This window comes from Anastrepha ludens, chromosome 3 (assembly GCF_028408465.1).
Source record: "Anastrepha ludens isolate Willacy chromosome 3, idAnaLude1.1, whole genome shotgun sequence".
NCBI classification, from domain to species: Eukaryota; Metazoa; Arthropoda; class Insecta; order Diptera; family Tephritidae; genus Anastrepha; species Anastrepha ludens.
Window position 1 is genome coordinate 94,378,442 of NC_071499.1, and position 22,395 is coordinate 94,400,836.

At 34.7% G+C, this 22,395-nt stretch overlaps 1 protein-coding gene across 8 annotated transcripts in view; it reads left to right on the forward strand.

The window, feature by feature from the left end:
- Positions 1 to 22,395, forward strand: part of LOC128858487 (uncharacterized) — a 59,401-nt gene that overhangs the window by 21,899 nt on the left and 15,107 nt on the right. For 4 of the 8 annotated variants that reach the window (XM_054094822.1, XM_054094826.1, XM_054094828.1 and 1 more), the window contains exons 2-4: positions 13,652 to 15,459; positions 21,334 to 21,509; positions 21,944 to 22,054. In XM_054094822.1, the coding sequence (XP_053950797.1) occupies positions 21,336 to 21,509; positions 21,944 to 22,054 (285 nt within the window). In that variant the 5' untranslated portion in view covers positions 13,652 to 15,459; positions 21,334 to 21,335. Of the gene's footprint in view, positions 1 to 3,632; positions 4,039 to 4,182; positions 4,886 to 13,651; positions 15,460 to 21,333; positions 21,510 to 21,943; positions 22,055 to 22,395 lie in introns of those variants that run through there. The other 4 variants (XM_054094823.1, XM_054094820.1, XM_054094821.1 and 1 more) reach the window with 4 other exon arrangements.

Sequence of the window (22,395 nt, forward strand, 5' to 3'; positions counted from 1 at the left end):
ATTATTAATTTTACCGCCACTGTATATATATAGGCATATATGTATGTGTGTAAGTACGCGTACGCACATACATATTCATACTTATGTGCTTTTAAAGCTTTTAATATAAGTAAACGATGTGCAAATCTTCATTGGGGAAAGTACAAATATGAGTAGAAATAACTAGTATATTGAATGAAAGAAACAAATGGAAACTGAAACTCGAACGGGGGAAACCGCGAACGACCTTGACGACAATAGCGGCGACGACGGCAGTGACAGTGCAACTATGAAATTACTACAGATATTAAATATATGTACGAATATTTTAGTTGGAAATGCGAAATGATAAGCCTAAAATTGCACACATAATAAAACATGAATATGTATTTTCCGCTATGAAAGGTTATCCTATAATCCACCCTGTGTTGGAAGGTAGACGCCACACAATAATAATTCTCATAATATTAATGCACAAGCAATGATTAAGTTGTCAAAGCTACTCAAACGTCTCGGTAAACTTTTTTACAGACTGTAATAGTATTACTTTGATTACCTTAAGATCAATGCGTTGAGCAAGCTAGTTTTAAATACTTTTTATCGCAGGGTGTGCTGTTTTTATTTTTTAGTGTTTTTTTGTTTAGATGTTTTTTGAATGTCCATAAATACCAAATGAAAGTGGTGATTAAAAAAAATTGAACGAAAATTATTTGTATGAACATTGAGGCAGACATACACAGCACCGTTAGGGGAAAAAATTGCGAAAAATCAACAGGAATTTTGAACCTCTTGAAACATTCAATGATATATAATATTAATTCAATGATTAATAATATAATAGAATATATAAATTCAATGATTAATAATATAGTATAATATGATATTTATATTTATTTATTAAAATTTCTAACTTTTTTTTCTAAAAAAAGGATTGAAATTCGAAAATAAATAAATTAGCAAAATTTGTTATGAGTGGAGTCCATTTAGCCATGTCTATCCGTTCACACGATAACTTGAAGCTGGCATTGAAAATTGGCGAAATCGGTTAATAACTACGCCCACCTCCCATACAATGATAATTTTCAGAAAAAAAACGTATAAACTTTGTTATAAATAAAATCAGAAAAATAAATTTAAGTAATTTAAAAAATGGACATATCCAAGCCCGCTTTTGGATTGCATCGGTAGCGACTTAGTAAAATTCGCCCAAACGTACACAAACATACACATCTACAGTGGTGGTCACGATTTTAGCACACTATAATGCAGTAACATTCATTTTGCGTTTATTGCTTATATTCAAATAATCTAGCGGCAATATTTATCCCTGGCGGGTCTTTGCAGAAAGGAGAAAGAGTGGCCTTATAACCAGAACCTTGTTTTTTCTCCTTACTTATTAAAACTGGTTTAAATACAAGCACCCTATAATAATGGAGGACACGAATTTAGCACACATATGGATAATTCTCATTTATTTTCAAAGAACAACACATTAGTGAAAGAAAAACTTAATATTTAGTTGGATATCCACCACTCTTGAGAACAGCATCGCATCGGCGTGGTAGACTTTCCACTAGGGCAGCACATCTCGTCTGGGGTATTCCATACCAAGCAGTCTTAATCTCCGACCACAAATCGTTCAAATTCCTCGGTTGCACGGCTCGAATATGCTTCTCGACATCATTCCATAAATTCTCAATCGGATTGAGATCCGGTGATTGAGCTGGCCACTTCAAAACACTAATTTTGTGATCCTCCAAGCAACTCTTCACCAATCGTGAAGTGTGCTTAGGATCATTGTCATGCATGAAACGCCATATTAAGGGCATATTTTCCTCCGCATAAGGAATCATGACATCAGTTAGTATGTTTTTGTAAACATATTGATCCATACGCGAATCTATTTTGTGTATGGGTCCAACACCTCGCCAGGAAAATGATGCCCAAACCATGACGCTTCCACCACCATGCTTCACCGTTTTTCATGTGTAGCGAGGATCATGTTCCTTATTTTGCGGTCTCCAAACATATTATTTCCCGTCAGATCCGAGGCGACAGAACTTCGATTCATCGCTCCATAAAATATATTTCCAGAAATTTATTGGTTTATGGATATGTTCCCTTGCAAAGTTCAGCCTGGCCTCCAAATTTTTTTTTGACAACAAAGGTTTGTGTTGAGCTATGCACCCACGCAACCCGTTTTCATTTAAACGCCTTCTAATGGTTTTGGAAGAAACATTTATTCCATATTCCGATAATATTGCGATTTCATGGCATTAGAACTCTTAAAAGGGTCTGTTCGCGAGGCTTTGCATATTAGTAAATCCTCCCTAGCTGTTGTCTTTCGGCGTCGTGGGCGTTGTTTTACCTTCTTAAATGTCTTATGGCGCTTAATATGAGCCAGAGCATCATAAATCATTTTGCGTGAACACCTTAGAAGTCGGGATATCTCAGACACAGAGCTCCCAGAAGTATTCATACGTTGAATTACTTCCCGCTGCGCTTCGGAGCACCAAGAACCTTTCGCCATGTCTAACATATTTTTTTTCACATTAATTACAATCAACATAATAGCTAAAATATAAAAACTTACCATAAAGTTCAAATACTTAGAAAAAATTTAGTGGGAGGAATTATTTATTGATATGTGCTAACTTCGTGTCCAGCTCAAACAAGCAGCTCTTGCACTCAACTGAATTTTAAGAAAAAAATTGCAAAACAAATGCTACGGATTATAACGGTTCTTGTTATTTTAATTGTAAACAACACCCAGAGAAAAATATTCGTAGTGAATTGTCGAAAAGCAAAGAGGAAAGTGGGAGTGTCAAGGTTGTGTATAGTGTGCTAAAATCGTGACCACCACTGTATAAATTTTCTCCAATAGCAAAAAACAATGCATTAAATTACAAAGCGCGCCGCCTAAAATTGCAGATTTGTCCACCTTGACCGTCTGCCTGCTGTCTGTCTTTCTGTTTACTTCATTGTCATTGCTTTTTGTTCTACTTTGCTTCGGTACCTAATTTGTTTCGTTGTTCCCTTCCGCCGTTGAGTTGGCTATTGGCCACCATCCTCGTGGCTCGTGTCGATATCCATATCAGTCATATCCCATATTCTAACTACCTGCTTTGTGGCAGCGGATATACATACATATAACATTACAGTAAACAGGATATCGAATGATAAGTGTGCGAGACAGTGAAGATGTCACTGTAATATGTATTGGTATTGGTGCAGATTACTTAAGTACATATCACGAATATTTTTCATTTTTCGCCAATTTAGGAAAAGTGCATATGAGACTTGGCGGTAGAGCCGAAGGCGTGTTTAAACGGTTTATTTAGGCCGTGGTACGTCGTGAAAGAGAGAGGAAGAGCATGCATGCACGCACGCTTAGGTGTGCGAGTGTGTGTGGGGAAGCGAGTCGGAGCAGCGGCATAACCGATTGTATGTGTTCTTGTTTCGTGGCATGTGGGCACTGTGGCTGCCTACTTTCGGACGTCGCTTCTGCAAATACCGCCACTGTCACTGCCACTGCTGCGATGATGCTAAACACCGTGCTCCTTTTTCGACTCAGTTTCTTTTAGTACCTTCCTAGATTTGGACTTTGAATATTCTGTTTTTACAACTTGTTTAGCGCTTGCAGTTATCAATTGTTTTTGCCGTCATTCGCCTAGAGACGTTTGAGTAGAGCGACAAGCAGCATTGCTAATCAACCTCCATTAGGCAGCGGCTGTGTTAATGGAATAACGCGTACACATTGCCATTATCGTCATAAGTGATAAAGTGAAATAAACATTTACTACGGACTTTGTTTTGTTATTTGGTTTCGTTGCCTTTAAGCGTTTAAATGATAAATTCGAAAAATATTAAAAACTAACTAAAATGCATGTTGGCGAAACATTGAGAATAAACAAAAGTTGAATGTGGAAAAAGCCGAAGTAAAAATACTTACGGAAGCGTAAGAGCACGATGCTGCTTGCTTGCTGAGTTTTCAGTCACTTTTGGAATGTTCTTTGCTACGGTTCGAGTGCCATTTTTAGTGAAGCGTGCTTGTGAAAGGTGTGATACGATTTTTGTTATTTTATTATTTACTTAAAACACTGATTTTTTTACTATATTTTATTTATATTTTCTACTGACACTACTTACTAACCCCAACCCTGTGCTAATTATTGAACTAAAAAAATATTTGAAAATCAATAGAATAGAAAACGCGCGGACAACTACGCGTAGTATTGGAGAATCGAAGCAGAAAATCGGCGAAGCGAAAAGCTGTGACGAGCGCAAAAAACAACGAAACGCAAGAAAGATAAAATAAAGAAGAGTCAAAGAAAAGACCACAATATTTAAAATATCGAGCGTTAAGCGGAAAATTAGGTAATTTTAAATAATTTCCGAAAATAAAATAAGCGCGCTACGAAAACGAGAACAGTAAATTGGAAATATGTTATGCAAAAATTAAAAAACCTCGGAATGTTTGCTAAAGTAAAAAATTAAATAACAAAATTTTATTTTAACTAAATTATTGAAGCATAACAAATTTGAATTATTCAACTGCAAAAATCTACGAACAAAACGAACGAAAAACGACCATATGTACCTACTTACAAGCATATATACTCTACGACGACATCACCGTATCAACATACAACGTTTTTGGGCCAAACGACAACAATAGCAAACATCGTTGCTGTACAAGTCAGCCAGCTCAGGCATCAGTTAGTCAGTTGTGGAAGTGATCAGAAAACTTGCAATAATCGAAATCAGCTGAAAGTTTTTACTCACACACGCTTACGCCCATATTTTCAAATTCACATACAAACAAAGCCATACACATACACAATATCCACGACAAAAGCACAGCTGACTGCGATAACGGCGACGTAACGATGATGTACGAATAAATGTACGTAAAGGCATTGTTGGCAAGTATACTAAAATTAAATAAATCAAGCAATAAAATATAATAGTACACAAATTTACAAAAAACAAAAAATCGTGTGTAAAGCTAAAAATCATATTTCCCTGTTCTTATATAAGCTAACCGAATTGTTGTTTGACGTAATTTCGTAGTCATGTGTTCTAAATGGAAGCAAGAAGCAGATAAAACATAATATGCACTTTGGCTCCTCGTGCAGCAGTTTCCGTTTCAAAAAAGAAAATTATAAAAAGAAATACAATAATAGCAGAAAACAATTGGCATACTATCACGTATTATGCTAAATACGTATGTCGTATGTGTGTGTGTGCTGTTACGTTTGTGTTTGTTTGTCGATTTTCCGCGCTCGTTTTCTGCTAGCTCTAGGCATTTCAATAGACCTGCTCACCCTCTAACCAGACACTCTCGCTGCGCCTAATTGACTTTGCTCTGCATTTATCTTTTTGGTTTATTTTTAACAAATTTTATTTTTCATTTCTTGTTTTGTCTATATATTTTTTATTTTTACGTTTAATATCTGCAATACAGTTTTTTCATGTGTTGTAATTTACAAAATTTTTAATAATCAATAGTTCAATCAACAGTTCCGGAACTGTCATCTATCAGTTGCTTAATTTGTAAATTATACACTTATTTCCGAGCTGTGCGATTTTTTCTTTTAATTTCTAGATTATGTAATTTTTGTATCGCCTATACTCATCAGATATTATCAGTTGGCAATTTGTTTTTCTCGTTAAATTTCATTTTATCAAAGTTCAGTTATGACGTTTCTTTCGATAAACTTAATTGCAATTTTGTAAGGTTTGTGTAACTCACTTATGACTTAAAGAGTTTATTTACATGTATGTAATAGGAAATTTGTAAATAATTTTTATCAACCCATTTCATATTTCAATTTCATAAAACTCATTTAAGCTGTTTACTATAAATGCACTTGTGGTGTGGGGAGATGTGGTGGTGGTTTTAGACTGCCTTTTCAACAGCCATGATGATTAGCTCACTTTCGACCGGTGTTGCGTATACGCAACAAACAATTTTATTCAAAATATTGAAGAAAAAAAAACCTAATAGAAACCGATCTCCGATAAGGTTTATTTTCCTCTCACCACGGATTTATATCCGGGCAAGGACTGTCCCTTCAGCAGCATTCCCCTTATATGTATGGGGAATGTTTATGCTGCTACAACAATAACAGATACAGCGATCGCTTATAATATAAGAAAAATTTATTTTGTTGCTTTGGCCTTCGCTTTATGTATATCGATTTATCTGTTAAATATATTTAATTTTTTATTTATTGTCGTCATTTAAGAGGAAAAATATTTAAGATTTAAAGGCGCAGATTTTATTATACTACATTTATTTAAAACGTATGACCTTACTAGGCGCATCACCATTAACGTGACTAATTAGTTAAGATCACTTGATCAATTGTTCCTACTTACGTTTTACACCAAACATTTTTTTACGATTCTTCTCCTGATGTTTACATTTAATTATTCACTAATTTGCTTGGACTAGCAAATTTTCTTCCTGGTTTTGGTTAGTTAGCTTCCATGTAGCTCTTGGTCAAACCATCTTGTTACCGCAATTTAGGATTATTCCACACCCAAGGGACTTTTCTCTTCACAGACTTACTACTTTAATTGTTTAATAATAAATTGGCGCATAAATCGGCAATAAGTGTTAAAGTCAAGCTTCTTGCGCCTTGGTGCGTTTCTTAAATGAAGGGTCCTCCAGTTTTATGACGTCTCTGAAGTCGAACTCTGTGGTGTGCGATTGCATGCCGATCACCATCCGTTAGTGATATTTTATATTTGCAGTGTGATGATTTATTTTGTATGTTATGCGAGTTTTTAGCCCATGTAGGCAAATACCGAAATAAAAAAATTATTGAATTGAGTAGAACTTGTTAAAAAAGCAGCTTACATTTGTTCAATATTGTTGTATAATATTACTGTATATATATGTATATGCATATGTCTGAAGTCGAATAGATAAAAATGTGCACTTGCCACTGTTGCCGTACAATTCTACATACAAGTATGTGTGATATCTCTTTGCTGCTACTTCTATTGCGAACTGATAGCGAATTCGCTTTTTTGTATATGTATAAGTAGATTCGCAGTGCTGTTCGAAACTAGCTTACCTTGCATTTTTATCGTCTTGATTTTCCTTTTTCGTTTTTATTTTCTCTTCCATTTATTGGCGGTTTTCTGTTGTTTGCAGTTTTTTGTTGTATGAATTACTCTCTACAACACTATTTTCAAAGTTAATTTTCACTACCTTTGGGGAACTTCATACCCGCTCGTATTTAGAAAAATAGTGGCGCTAAAAGTATACATATGTAATATATGCACATATATACGTAGGTAACCTAACTTGACTATGTAAATTGTTCTCTTCTCTTGGCTTTGCCAGTATACATATGTACATATCTCCCAGCCTTTAAAGTCCATGTGCACCTGGTATGCTCGAGAAATAGTCACAACCGTTGATTGTTGGTTGTGCATATCGCTCGAACACATTTTGCCATAGTTGTTGTTGTTGTTTTAACAACATAGGTGCATTTTGCCATAGTCGAGCTGGGTGGTTGATTGTCTGCCTGATTCTATCGTCTTTATCTCTATTTTGCTCTGTGAAGTAAAAAGGAAGGAAAAGTCAAAACTAATTATTTTGTGCTTTGTTTTTTCTGTCCTCGCCACGGACTACACACGAGCCGCCGTATCATGCAGTTCCTAATGCTGCTGCAATCTGCAAAGAGCAGATGATTTCAAAACGTTTGGTTGCTTCTTTTTGTGTCGTCGTCGGACGAAAATGTAACACATGCGTCCGTATACAGTTCGGCTTAACATTTCGTGCAGCGCTCGTTACTTCTTGCAGTCTACATTTTGTTGATGCATTCGTTTTCGTTATTGAAAACTTTCGTTGTTACAGTTTAAATGTTTTATGGTGTGTGCATACATATATACATATGCTCATGTATTTTTTCACATCGCTATAGGCATTTAAGTTTTGCTACTCATTTATGCATTTTAAGGCCTTCCTACATACATACATACAGTGGCTCACGTAAGTACAATATTTTCATGTGAAGACGATTAAAAGCAAACCTTTACTTTTTGTGATTTTTAAATTTATCTGACAAATTATTAAAGGTTAATGCTACTTAATTAAGTCGCCAAAACTTAAAAGTTTTCATATAAAATTATCAATATGTAAAAAAATTAGAATTCTTTGCTCACAAAAGTATTTGCTTTTGACCAATTATTTAATATTTCGTATGATAACCATTATTATTGAATAAAACGTCTTGCCATAAATTATACAAACTTTCGACGTAATTCGGGAGATATTTTTCCTCATTCTCGAGCAAAATTGCCTTTTGGTCACTTTTTCATGAAATTTTCTGTTCCCGCTCTTTATCTTCGATATAGTCCCAAAGATTTTCTATAGGAATCATGTTGAAAAGTATCCACATTTCAACATTATAAGGTTTAAGTTTTGGATCATTATCTTGTTGATATAAAAAAAAATCTCGTTCCATCCTGCCATCTATAAAAGTTAATTTTCCGACTCCCTGAGCTAACACACAATCATGACAGAACCTCCGTCATAGCATACTACGTCCACTACTACCAGGATATTGTTACTCGTACAATATTTAAATTTGCTAACTACCCAATTTCTTTAAGAAATGCGCAATAATTGGAAAACGCTTTAAAAAATTCAATACTTAACATAAGAAATTCGAAATGTGCACAAACTCTAAAATTAACTGTGAACGTGAGAAACGCGTCAACTGTGCAAGTGCAAATGTCGCTCATTCCCTTTTCTAATACTCATCTAAACGAACAGAGCAAGTGGGGTAGACGATAGCATGCGGCAACAGCTATGAAATCAAAATTGAGTTGTGACCCGTTTTGGAGTTTTTGTTTGTAGCAACAGCGACTTGTAGCAAATTTTTTAGTTGGTGTGTAAGGTGGGGTCACTATTGTGGTATCTTATTGTGGCTACTTCTGCTATCAATTTTTGTAAGTTCGGGCCAAACGCTGAGTCTGGCTGTCTGGTGGTGCAGCTTTTGAAGACTCAGTAACTTTGACTTTCGGTGTAAGTATTTCAAAATAGCTTGCATGAGGGCGCGCCCTTCAATAGAGTAATAATGACATATGTATTTCTTGCGGATCTCTACTGTTAAGTAACTCGGCACAATAATCCGTTGCGTGCTGTGCTGAAGTGTCTGTGACATAGCGGTATTTCATATAGTTAACTGTTCAAGGTTATCTAAATAGAAAAACTATTTTAAACAATGAGCTCCTTTTTTCATATTCCATGACAATCTCTGGGTTCAGAGATGGAAAAGTCAATCAATTAGAACTCAGCTCTCAAGTTTCTTGACTCGACATGGGTTAATGTTGATACCTTAAAACTGTGGGTTTTCCATTTTAGGAAAATTATTATTTTGTAAACAGTTGTTGTTGTTGTTGTTGTTGTTGTTGTTGTTGTTGTAGCAGCATAAACATTCCCCATACTTACATACGGTGAATGCTGCTGGAGTGACAGTCCTTGGCCGGATATAAATCCGGGTCGTTTCGGTAAAGTAGAACCGACTGTCGTGGAAACGATTTTGTAGACAGCCATCGGTATCAGTTTCTGCATTCTTATCTAAAATTCTATCAAAATTTCTTTTTTTTTTTTCTTTATTTCCTTACATTCTTATAAAAAATTATCATATCAAGTTGGTATTGCTGATTGGTGCAGCAATGAATTGATTACACATACATAGTTTGTGAAGAATACAATTTAAGATAATTATTTCTAGATTTTTAACTATTTAATATTCGAAACATGATATTTTGCCTCGTGTACGAATTGCTAATTGGTTTCAGTTTCAAGTAGAAAATACTAGGCATTGTCTTACAAATACATAAACACTGTAAATTTGCCTATTATTCAAGTACCTAGGCCTAGACTCTCTAGAAGACCTAGTCAGCACACATTTTCCAGGGTGTGCGGACACTACAGATCTCGAACCTAGAGGAGATACTGTGCACGACATCCCGACGAACGTAATTACGACCAACTAGATATAATATAATGGGTTATACAAAGTTTCGACCCATATAAATCGCCAGGACTGGATGGAATCTTCCCAGCCATGCTCCAAAAGGTAAGCCATCTTGTGGTACCATGGTTTAGAACGATATTCAGGGGATGCTTGAGGTTCAGCTACGTTCCTGCATTGTGGAGAGAAGCGAGAGTTGTGTTTATTTCAAAAGCGGGAAAAAGCAACCCTCTCTACTCGAAGGAATACAGGCCCATTAGTCTGACCTCATTTCTCCTGAAAACGTTAGAGAAGATTGTAGACACATACATTAGAGACACAATTGCGCCGGACGAATTATCCAAGGCGCAGCATGCTTACACAAAAGGCAGATCTACTGAAACTGCACTTCACTCACTTATACTAAACATAGAAAAGGCGTTAGAATATAAGGAGTATGCTCTAGGAGTAGGACAAATGCAGGAAAGACAGAGAGGATGTTGAGGAAACTTTGGAACACCTTCTGTGCGTTTGTCCGGCATTATTAAAAGCGCGACTAAAATGTCTGGGAGCGTCTCAAAAGCAGAGCTCCCAGCTCTACTTAGATTCGCCAGTTACGCCAATAGACGTTATACCCAACGTATACGTAACTGAAACTGTTAATTTCAAAATGTCATAACTTTTTTTTAAAAAATCGTACAATAATTTCAAAAAATGGGTTTTAAAGCTAAAGAGTTGTACTATGCAACCTTTTCGTCGAAAATTGAAAAAAAAAATTTTCTATCCCAAAAAAAATTATCAAAAATGGCTAAAATGGCCATTTTTTGACCTTTTAGGCTTCATTTACCAAGAATCCTGACGTGATGGAGCCTTTTGAAGGTCAGATTCGTTTTCAGCGCATAAAAAACTACAAGAAACAAGTACAGCCATTCTAGAAACTCACCCTCGCAGGACTGTGTTTTCAACAAAGAGCTAATATATATTCGATATCCCGCTTAGCCCCCTTTCTATATACATATGTATGCATGTATATAATTAGCGCTTTCGCTCTTTCTTGGCTATTTGGCTGAGCTTTTCTTTCTATTTGTGGTGTGCGTCTTGGTGTTGTTTACTATTTATTTATTTTACTATATCCCTTTGCCACTTTTGACGGTTCTTATCTTATGCTTCAATTTGTATTTGCAGAACCTCTTTTTTTGTCGGCAATGACGTCACTCAAATGCTTTTGTAAATACATACATGAAAATTAGCATTTCAGTCATTTCAAAGTTTAAGTAAATTGTTCTAATCTTGACAATGTTTTAACGAATTTGAATTTGACTAAAGTTATGTACATTTCTTGGGTTATAAGAGTACGCCACTTTCTTATCACAAATAATAAATGGTAATTCATTTACAATATTTTCATTTATCGAAAATTTAATTTTACTTTTGTTGTTTGCCTTTAGTCAAGAAAAATAAGGAAAATATTTAGATTTACACTTTAAATACTAACTGAATGATTACGATATTTTAATGTTAAGTGAATTATGTGATTTCTCAATGAAAACAAATGGGCTAATACCACTATTAAAATAAAATTTTTGTACATGTGTATATATGTATGTCTGTGTATTGCAAATAATTATTTTATTTATGATTTGTTGACTTCATTATACATATATTGTTTGAATCAACCACATTCATTGTAATTAGCACAATTCTTTCACCTTCAATTCATTGCCTTATTAGTTGTTGTTGCTATGCTCATTGTTCCGCACTTACTCATTCGAAGAAAAAATGATTGTCTGTTGATGACTCACTGTCTTTTAAATGGCTTCTATTATTTGTACAGCCATGTTGTTTTTGTTTTTTCTATGCCTACTTTGCTGCTATCATATCAGTGCATTTGGATATGCGAAGTCGTTTTAACTTTTCACCACATTTTTAGCAACGACGGTAGTAACAAATTTTTGTAATTAGCTTTCATATTTATTATACTAATACATATTGATCTTTTTTTTTATATTGAATTTATTTGTTTTTACACCATGTAATTATTTAATTTTATTTATTTTAAAATCAATGTATGTATTTAAAATCGCATTATCTGGTATAGTATTAATTTTGGCCTAATAATTAGACAAGGCACTCATAGTCGTTCCATTGCGGCATTTTGTGCCTCTGCACCACTAAGGCAATGTACCACCTACGATCATAGTACATTGCAACTAGTTGCTGTCGAATGCATCAATTTTTCTACAGTTTTTATTTTGGTTTGATTGGGTTTGGGTTTTGGTTTTTAATTTTTCCATATTACACACCTGTACTCCGTATCTTCCGTAAACAAATGCACGTGTGTTCATTCATACATGGGGATATGTGGTGTATTTTATACATTTTACTACAACAAATAAGAGTAGAAACTGTGAATAATGTATGGGTCAAAACATATGGAAATTACCCTAAGTATGTGCATATGTATGTAATTAACATTTTATCAGCTGAAGCAACAAGTGCAGGACAGCAGCTGTAATTGTGTTTACATACATACATATACTTAAGCATACATTCACGTTTACCCTGCAGTTGTTGTTACTGTAACAGTTCACAAAAAGCTTCCACACGCACTGAAGTTATCGGTCGTCGCTGTTGTCTATCTGAGGAATGCTTCCTTCCTTTTTCCGACAGGGTGGTAGGGATTAGAGCAAAAATGTGTTATATGAGTGAGTTTAAGGAGACGTGTGGAAAGAGCTGGTTAGTGTCGTCCGGGGATTTTCACATACCGAACATGTATTGAGTATCCCACATACGGTTATATTGTATATCGAGTGTGAGCTGCTGCCGTAATTGTGCGGGAGTAATGCGGCGGTGGCAGTATTACGTACTGGAATGGCCCGTTTCTTGCCCGACCAAATGATGCCACCTCAGTAAACTAAGTTGCCCTCTACTTTTTTTTTCGTACTCGATTCTACATAAAATAAATGCAATCCGTCGGGGAAATCCTGCGTTCGATTTTAAAGATGCCACACTCAACGAAGGTAAAGGAGGCAAATGTACTCTCTTTAGAAGCTTTGTCTGGAAAGTTAATTGTCAGCTGACTACTTAAAATGATAATATTAAGAAATTGTGTGTTTTGTGCTCTTTTTTGAGTAGACAAAAAACATGCCTTTTTACAGGGTTTAGTCTAGTGCAACATTGCAAAATGTGTAAATTTTTTTGTAGAAACGAAAATACCAAAACCCTGGTTGGTGCAGTGTACTACCCTGCAGCCAAGCTTACTAGTTAGTTCTGAACTACCTCACTATGCTGTTTTGTAACAGGATTAACTGAAGAAGAGACAGCCCTTCGCCGAATATAAGTTAGAACCGTGCCGCTAACATAAACCCGACGAGCAATCGCTTTTTTTTTTAAATGGGGATGTCGTACTAAATATCAAATTATGCTTCAGTATCATATCATTTAACCAAGTGTATCATTTTGCCGTTATACATAAATACTTCAAATTAAAGTGCCTTGTTTTTTATTCTTTATGCATTCATTTTCAATATTTTCACTGACCTGAAAACATTTATGGATTTTTCATCTTCGTTTTTTGTTGAGTGTTATGCTACACATACATATATTTATATTCTACACATTTTTAGTCAAGCAAAAATTTTAAAATTAAATACTAATTTATTCCCAATTTATACCTTTCGTCATTGCAGAATAAAAAAACACCTTATGCAAGTGTGGAACAATTCTAATGAGAATTTAATTCCATAACAATCAAATGAAAGGCGAAATGGATTACTAAATGCAGTTGAAATTAGTCAACAGCAGCAGGAGAAGCAGCAATCAGCAACATTGCATTGCGCAATAGTCACGCCCATACACACACGGAACGACGACGACCAACACCCAGCAACCCCAACCCGGCCAACGAGTTAAGCTCAACAGAGACCATAAGCTTAAGTTGTAAACACAACTTGAAATTTTTGGCCAACTAAAATTGAAAACGGACCCTTAAACAAAAGATCAACAGTAGCCTTCCCAATAGTCCCCTACAAAACCATACACATATACACCACACAACTACAGAAGTCATCGAGAACAGTATAATTAAAAGAAAAAAATTAAATAAAAAATCGCATGTAAACTGCATAAACAAAAGTAAAAGATTTGCCATCAGAAGGCAGCCAATTCTATTAAAAAAATATTACATACATGTAATTAATTGAAGACAAAACGATCAAACTGTGAATAGCAGCACATTGAACAAAACAACGGAGAGTAGTGAAAATTGGACATCACAATAATTCAAACGGCAACCGATCAATGGATGTTGCACCAAAACGATGCATAATTATCAAGTAACAAATGCAAGCGGATTAAAAACATAACAAAATCGGCCACGCCCCCGAAACATCAAGAAGGAGCGGGTGTACAAAATAAAAAATTCACTATGATTTGAATATAATTTGAAAAAGGTGGAACTCAAAATCAACTCAGCAATCAAATTTTTGTTCACATTTCTCCACAAGTGTTTTAATTGCTTTTGTCACCTGATTTTTCCAATTAAAAATCTTTTCCGAAGAAAATTGAGTAACATCGTACATATTTGTTGGATTTATATGTTGAATAACACACACATAAAATTAACATAAAAAGTAAACCAATAATATTAGCAAAAAAAAAAAACACGTATAACATTAAAAAAAAAAATCAACACAGCAACAAAAAAGGGGTTTATGAATAAGCAACAAATTCAAACCAAAGAATTGAAAGCAAACAAAAATCAAGTAGAAATAGATTACTAACAAATTGAAGTAAATAAATAATTAATAACCTACACAATTGAAGAACAACAGTAAATGTAAAGCTGTTTTACGTCTTTCCGATATCTACATGCTACATGCAGTATATCTAGAGAAATTTCCCTAAATATGTTTGCAACATTTTCTGACTCTATGGTATTGTCGCAATAACTGCAACAACAACAACAAGAGAAAAGCCTTGAAATCATGCACGCCCCGTTGTGCATTGCCAACACAGAATCGGATGTTGCGCCGAAAAATGCTTAAGTTCTACATAAAATATTGCTATCATTACAACAACCGCAACAGCAACTGTCGACTATTTCAGCACATCAATAAAGGAACTACCCCAGGCGATCAGTGTTAACACCGATAGGAGGAGGAGTAGTAACAACAACGGTTACGGCAACAACTCAAATGCAAGTTGTCGCCGTACGGTGGTTGCCAGCGATAATTGCATTAGCAGTCGCCATTGTTCGTAAGGCATCAGCGACTGGATTTGCAAAAGTTCGGTCTTAATTTCTGCGAATTAGCCAGAGCATAACGTCCAACCACCACCAGTTGCCACAACAACGATAGTGGCAGGCAGCAGTCACCTTAATTGCATCCTTGGCGACAAAAACATCAACACCAACACCCACGACCGTTTCATCGTTGACGACCTGCATGACGTGATTGCTTTGTTCGGTTCCTCTTGGATCACTAAGTTAAAGTAATAGGTATGAGAAGTCGTTTATTTTTTATGTTCCTTTAGCATATTTTATATGTATGTACGAGCAGAATGTGTGGTAGGGCATGTGTAGTTTGTAATATTGTATTAGTGAAACTAGTATTGTTTTGTACTACCTACTAATACATTTCATTAGCATTTATACATGCAACATTAATATGCTTATATAATATAATAAATACACTTATGCTCACATAGTCACTTTCACTTCTTACAATATTCGCAATATGTTTCATGCTACACGATTTTTGATCAAGAAAATGGTTAATTTGTAATAAAAACTTATAAAACAAAGTTTCCAAATTTGTACAAACTTGACAAAAATTTTACTGATTCTCAAACAAGGTCTTCAAAATTTTCAACTTAATCAGAATCTACAGAAGAAATTGTTTTTCCCCCCATAATGTTGAGCATTTTTCCCATATAAATCACATTTTCGGACGTCTTTTGGCATAAAACTGCATACTGCGAAGTGTGCTAAAGATTCTGACTAAATATTGAGCATTTTGATGACAATTCTTTGATATCTATTAAATGTTTTACGAATTTACGAAAAATAATGCAAATTTTGTAAAAACATCAAGGAAGTGCCTTAGTTATGTAAACACAAGTGTATATAAAGTGTATGTCGACACCAGGGTCCAATGTCATTTATTTTAAATTTTAATTTTGCCAAATTTATTAACATTTTCTTTATTTTTTATTTTTTCACTTTATATTGTTTATACTACGTGCATATGTACATAATTGCATAAAGTGACTTGCTTCATGGGTTTTGCCTGTCTTCTGCATTCGCGTACATTGAATTAAAGCATACTAATTTGATTTTACATTTTCATTGAAAATCATTTTATTTACAAGCTTTCTTAAGTTTCAATCCAAGGCGAATCCATAAAAAGTGATAACAGTTAAACATCTAACTTTTTTTTAGCCATTTGATTGTAAAATGAAAAATTTCTTGTTGTTTTGCTAGTGAGTTTGGTTTCTACTACTGCTATCACCTTATATGAATTCGCCTTGTTTCAATCATTCGATTGTTAGTGAATTGAGAAGTTTGGTTGTAAATAAAGAAGTATAAACAAAATTGCAGTGGACCTCAACCAAGGCGTATCTATAGAAGGTGGTGTGTTTAGAGTAGTTGATTTCTTCTTCTTCAATTCGCTTTTAATTTAGAATGTCAGTAAAACGGAATGACGGAAAGTGGTTGTAGTGTTGTGAATGCACGACAAACTAATTTTATCTATTTGTCATTCATTCCATTCTTCTACTCTGTGGAATGTTGTCCCAATGTTGTTGTTGATTGAATGGCACCATTTTGTATAGATTCGCCTTGACCTCAACGTGCACCACAAACACTTATACATACACAGTATGTGTATATGTATGTACATATGTATTGTATATGTACCTATGAGGGTTTCATAGGTATTTAAAACTAATAATAGTGCGTTCCCTCGACAGTCGGTGAACTGGCCTAACATTTCAATTTCAAATGGCGTCAAGCTAATTGGATCGCTGTATTCGCACATGCAAATGGTGCGAAAAAATAAAAATAGAGTTGTCAAATTGCGAAATAACAGGAGAGCAAGAGATTTGGTAAGACAGATCTTTAGTGAAATTCACGGTCGCCACCTGATATTTCTGTTTTAACAGAGCTTTTTAGACTTAATGTATACATAGAAGAACCCTTCTTCATTTTTCCACGCTCCGCACAAGCACACATATAAAGGGTTTTTCAATTGGCGCGGGTCGATTTTGGCGCCCTGTGGCAGCCATTTTGTTTTGGTGACATCTGTCAAATCTTTTGTTTATTATTCAGTTGTTTATGCCAAATCATCATGGCAAGTTATACGATTGAACAGCACGTTCAAATGATAAAACTTTATTATCAAAATGAGTGTTCATTAACGCAAACGTTGCGCGCATTGCGCCCATTTTTCGGTAGACGTGGTGGCCCGTATTGAACCATATGGACCTAGACGACATGTGGTTCCAGCAGGACGGCGCTACGTGCCACACAGCAAACGCCATTTTATTCCATTTCAACATCTACCCGCCCTTATTGAAAACCCCTATATAATCAACATACTCGTACATATTCTTTGTTATAATTTGAATTATTTTCTTCATCTTCTCGCATGTTTGAGTAAATAAGCGTAAATGATTATGTTCAATTGGTATGTTTGCTTTGTGTGCACAATTACAACTGTATGATTAGAGTTGAGTTAGAATATTTGTAGGACTTCGTTAGATTTTGAATCCTTGACTATTTTAACATCCAGCTATGTTCTATATAAATCAGTAGGTTTCAAATATGAAAAACTCGTAAAAAACACTATCACCATAAATAGTTATAAGCACGATTATAAGTAGATCAACAATGCCAGCACAACCAGTACATGATTTCTAGTTTCAACATACATTCAAGATTTTACAACTGTTCATCTTAATTCCCATTTGCAGACCCTCAAATCAAGAGATTTTAGTTGGCTGTTGTAGACGTTATTATCTAATATTTGGTTTATTTTCTAGCCCCTTTGCAAAATAACGGCTGATTTTTTTAAATATAATAAATACAATGGCTGTCTCTAAGCAAAGTCGGACACCACAGAGCATCTAAAATCGCACTTTATAAGTCTTATTTAAAGAGAGTAGGTGCGAATAAGTTTAACAACAACCTTTACGCCGCCATTTCTGCCAATTGGTCATAGCACATAGCACATAGCATTCGTCACAAAGCACATGCCCTAGGGTTGAAGCACTAGATTTCTTTTAAGCAATTTTTTAAGCTTATTTCTAAATGGAATACGTTTATGCATAAGACAGCTGTTCTGGAAAATCCCGTTGATTAGTGAAACATTTTACTTGAATATGACTAATTTTTCTGCCGAGTTGTGTTTATTTAATTTCCTGTTACAACTGTCAGAGTTTGGCTTGCACATGATTTTGCTACTGTTATCTTTTAATCGACATTTTGAAAGTATTGTTTGATTTAGAAAGTAAAATAATCCGTGTTTTAAAAACAAATTCAACTTTCTGTAGTTTAAAGATACAGTTGAACACATCGTGTTGCTCTGTCCCATCTCCAAGAGTGGGCAAAAACTACACGAAAAACTAGATTGCGCTAAAAAAGACAACATCGTAAATAGATATCAAGATCCACGAACTGTCGCACGATGCATCACCACAACTAACCACAATGGGTGCAAAATGGTTTCGTCGCCCGGCACCATTTAGTATTTTACAAAAATTTCTTTGTAATTTATTTATAATAATTGTAATAATATTTTCAACGAAGTCCGATTTTGACTTACACCCAGTATTTACAGTATTCTGATTTGTAATCAGGGATCCAAAATAACAGTTGTCACATTTTTCAAAAATAAAACAGTCAAGGACAAAATATTGTAGATAAAGATAAAGAATTCCAATGTCCGTAAGCTCCCTAGGACCTTCTTAATAATAAATCCTGCATACTTTTTATTTTTGTAACATTTTGGAAGAAAGTCCAATATACTATAAACTTTTCAGTCAAATAAAAACGTAACGGTTGAAATTTGACTTAATTTTTTCGACAAATAAAATGTTTTTCTAAATAACATAAAATTCTTCAGCCCGACTGAACTAAATTTGGTACCGATACGTCTTGACCTCTAAATCTTAAAAATATATGAATTGTTGTCATTGGGTCATTTTGACTCAACCAACGAGACAAATACGAGCTAAGATCTGATTCCTTTATAGCTTAAGCGTAGTTTCATACATTGTTCGTATAGCAAAAAGTTCACTAGGAATGTAATTAATTAATAAGAATAACTGCTAAACAATTCAATCGGTTGTAATACTCGCACTTACAAAGGTAATATTTTCGTGGCGAGATTTTTAGGTGCGATTTTAATATAGTGTTGTTGCTTTACTGGCTCAAAGAACTTGAAAAAAAAAATTGCTTATACCTTCTGCTCAAATATGAACGAGACGTTATCAATAAAACGGTCCGCGGATGACATATGGCAAAAATAATTTTTTTGTTTTTTGGTTGGACTGCTATAAGCTTACATGGCAGCGTGATACGTCACATAGTTTGTTTTCTGTGCTACTGTAAACGAGTCAAGCTCGAGTGTGTTCTTCGAATTTAACGATGGGAATTCAAGTTGAACAAAGAATTTGTTTGAAATTTTGTTATTCCAACGAAATTTCGGCTTCAGGCGCCTTAAAAATGTTGCAGACAACCTATGGGGACTCTGCTCTATCGCGTGCACGTGTTTTCCAGTGGTACAAATCGTTCAAAGAGGGCCGTACATCGGTTGAAAACTTGCCTCATGAACGTCGTACAGCAACATCAGTAAACGACGAAAACATCGGAAAAGTAAAGGAAATTGTGCTTGAAAATTGCACAAATCGCAAAATCGGTTAACGCTGAATATTATTTAGACGTTTTAAAGCGTTTGCGCGAGAACATTCGTCTTAAAAGGAAGGAATTGTGGGACAACAAGTCATGGTTCTTGCATCACGATAATGCACCAGCTCACACATCACGTCTTGTTAGCGATTATTTGAACAAAAATAATGTTAATATCGTTCCGCAAGCACCGTATTCGCCTGATATAGCTCCATGTGACTTGTTCTTGTTTCCCAAGCTCAAGTTGCCGCTTCGTGGAAAACATTTTGAGACAATTGAAGTCATAAAAGAGAATTCGAAGAACACACCCGAGCTTGACTTGTTTACAGTAGCTCAGAAAACAAACTATGTGACATATCACGCTGAAATTTGCCATGTAAGCTTATAACAGTCCTCCCAAAAAACAAAAAATTTATTTTTGCCATATGCCATCCGCGGGCCGTTTTATTGATAACGTCTCGTTCATATTTGAACTAATCAGAACTTATCATCCCTTTTAAGTGGTTTACTCGAACTTATTACAAGATGCATTCCTATAAAAAGACATTCCTATTGAGATGCAAATTGCAGACGTCAATGCTTTAGGTTAAATGAATTTCCTTTAATACATAAGGATCTCGAATTTTCCAATATATTCCATATGTTTTAATGATTCCCAATAATCAGTCCGTGTGGCCTTCTCTAAAATCAATATTATTCAATCAATTCCGCATTATCTTCGTTTTTAATTTTTTTTTTTTTTTTTTTTTAAGTTTTTCCCAAAACTGCACTTGCTTAAAAAAAAAAATTAAAAAGCAAATTAAGAGTAGTGTCAAGTAAAACGACTTTTCGTCATTTTATGATGTGCTGACATCCTAAGGCTTAAGAAGAAAGATAAAAATAAAATAAAAAACCAGCTGCTCTACTGACATTACCTTGAAGAGATTCGCATTGATCAAAGACATTCGAAAGAAATTATATACAGATCCTCATCAAGAATCGCCATTTAATTTATTGCTATTCTGAGAATCAAACTGCAGTACTATAGTTTTTATCTCATTTATTGAGTCAATACCAAAAAATCATATATTATAGAAATCAATACAAATTATTGGTACCAAATTAACTCAAATTAAACTGGCGTTGTTTTTTTTTTTTTTTTGTATTTAGCGAAACCTTTTATTTTTGCTTGAAAAATAAGTATTATTTTAACCGTTATTTGACTAGAAAAAATACGTCAAAAATTTACTTTTCTTGAAACTTTTATTATAAAAGGCATTACCAGTCTGGGTCCCTGTTTGTAATTAGTAAACGTTGACTTTCTCTCTCAAGCACAGGGCTAATAATCTAAAATTGTATGCTCTTACAAAGACTTATATATTCAATTGATACTAAAACTATAATGTGTTTTATTCTTTCTCATTATTTTTCTTCAACGAAATTCTTGCTGAAAAAATGCGAATAAAATTTTTTTTTGTTAACTAGGTATGAAGTATCCGCAACTTGTATCGACGCGTGCGGTGAACGCCATATCTGATTGGCTAGTATCCCGCTTGGAGCAATTAGGCGTTGAGGCACCACAGATCTATACTAGGCTTCTCCTATCTCTCTTACAATCGACTATTCAACTAAACGATCCAATTGAGTTCAGCAATTTAGAAGTAATTAAAAGTATTTTTTAAGTGAAAGTTTATAATTTAAATCGATGCTTTAAGCTTCTTGTCGTTGGGTAAAGATTTTTATTTTCAATAATATTCCGCAAATTTTTGCAAACCTTCATAATGAATATACTCTGTAAATAGCTGAAAGTATCGATTTGATTTGCAGCTTTTAAAACGAAATTTTACAGGGTATTACATGGTGATAATATGGTCAAGTTAAAGGATTTACGAAATTTATACGTATTACTAAACAGTTTTAGCATAAGTATTGAAAAAAACCTTTTGGCGATTTTAAAAATCTTCGTACAACCGATTTTTATTAATTAAGATCATCACCGATCCTTTAACACATATGCATTGCCGGCAAAATCACCCTGTATTTTTAATCGCACAATTTGATTCATACTCACTTATTTTTTTATCCAATATTACAGTCATTTTTTGCAAGTCGTAAAGGTGGAAATAGACGTTACCTTGACACCGACGCCCTTAAAAAATTCAACGCGGTGCAGTGTCTGAAGGATATTGTTTCCTCGGAACAAGAGGTATGTAGACAAAAATGTATATATAGGGGTTTTCAGTAAGAGCGCTTCAACTTTTGAACTTTTTTGAATAAAACACAAACGGTTTGACTTTTTTAACTAATTTTTTTTTATTATCGAGTTTGAACATATACATTTAAGTATGAAATTCGATTTCTTTTTCATGACCACCGCGTGCACGTTTTACGAAGTCCAATCGTTGAACCCAATTTTCGACCACTCTTTTGCATAAATCGGCCGAAATTCCAGCAATTTCGCGTTCAATATTGGCTCTGAGCTCACAAATCGTCGCCGGCTTGTTACTGTAGACCAATGCCTTCACATAACCTCAAAACGGGACGGCT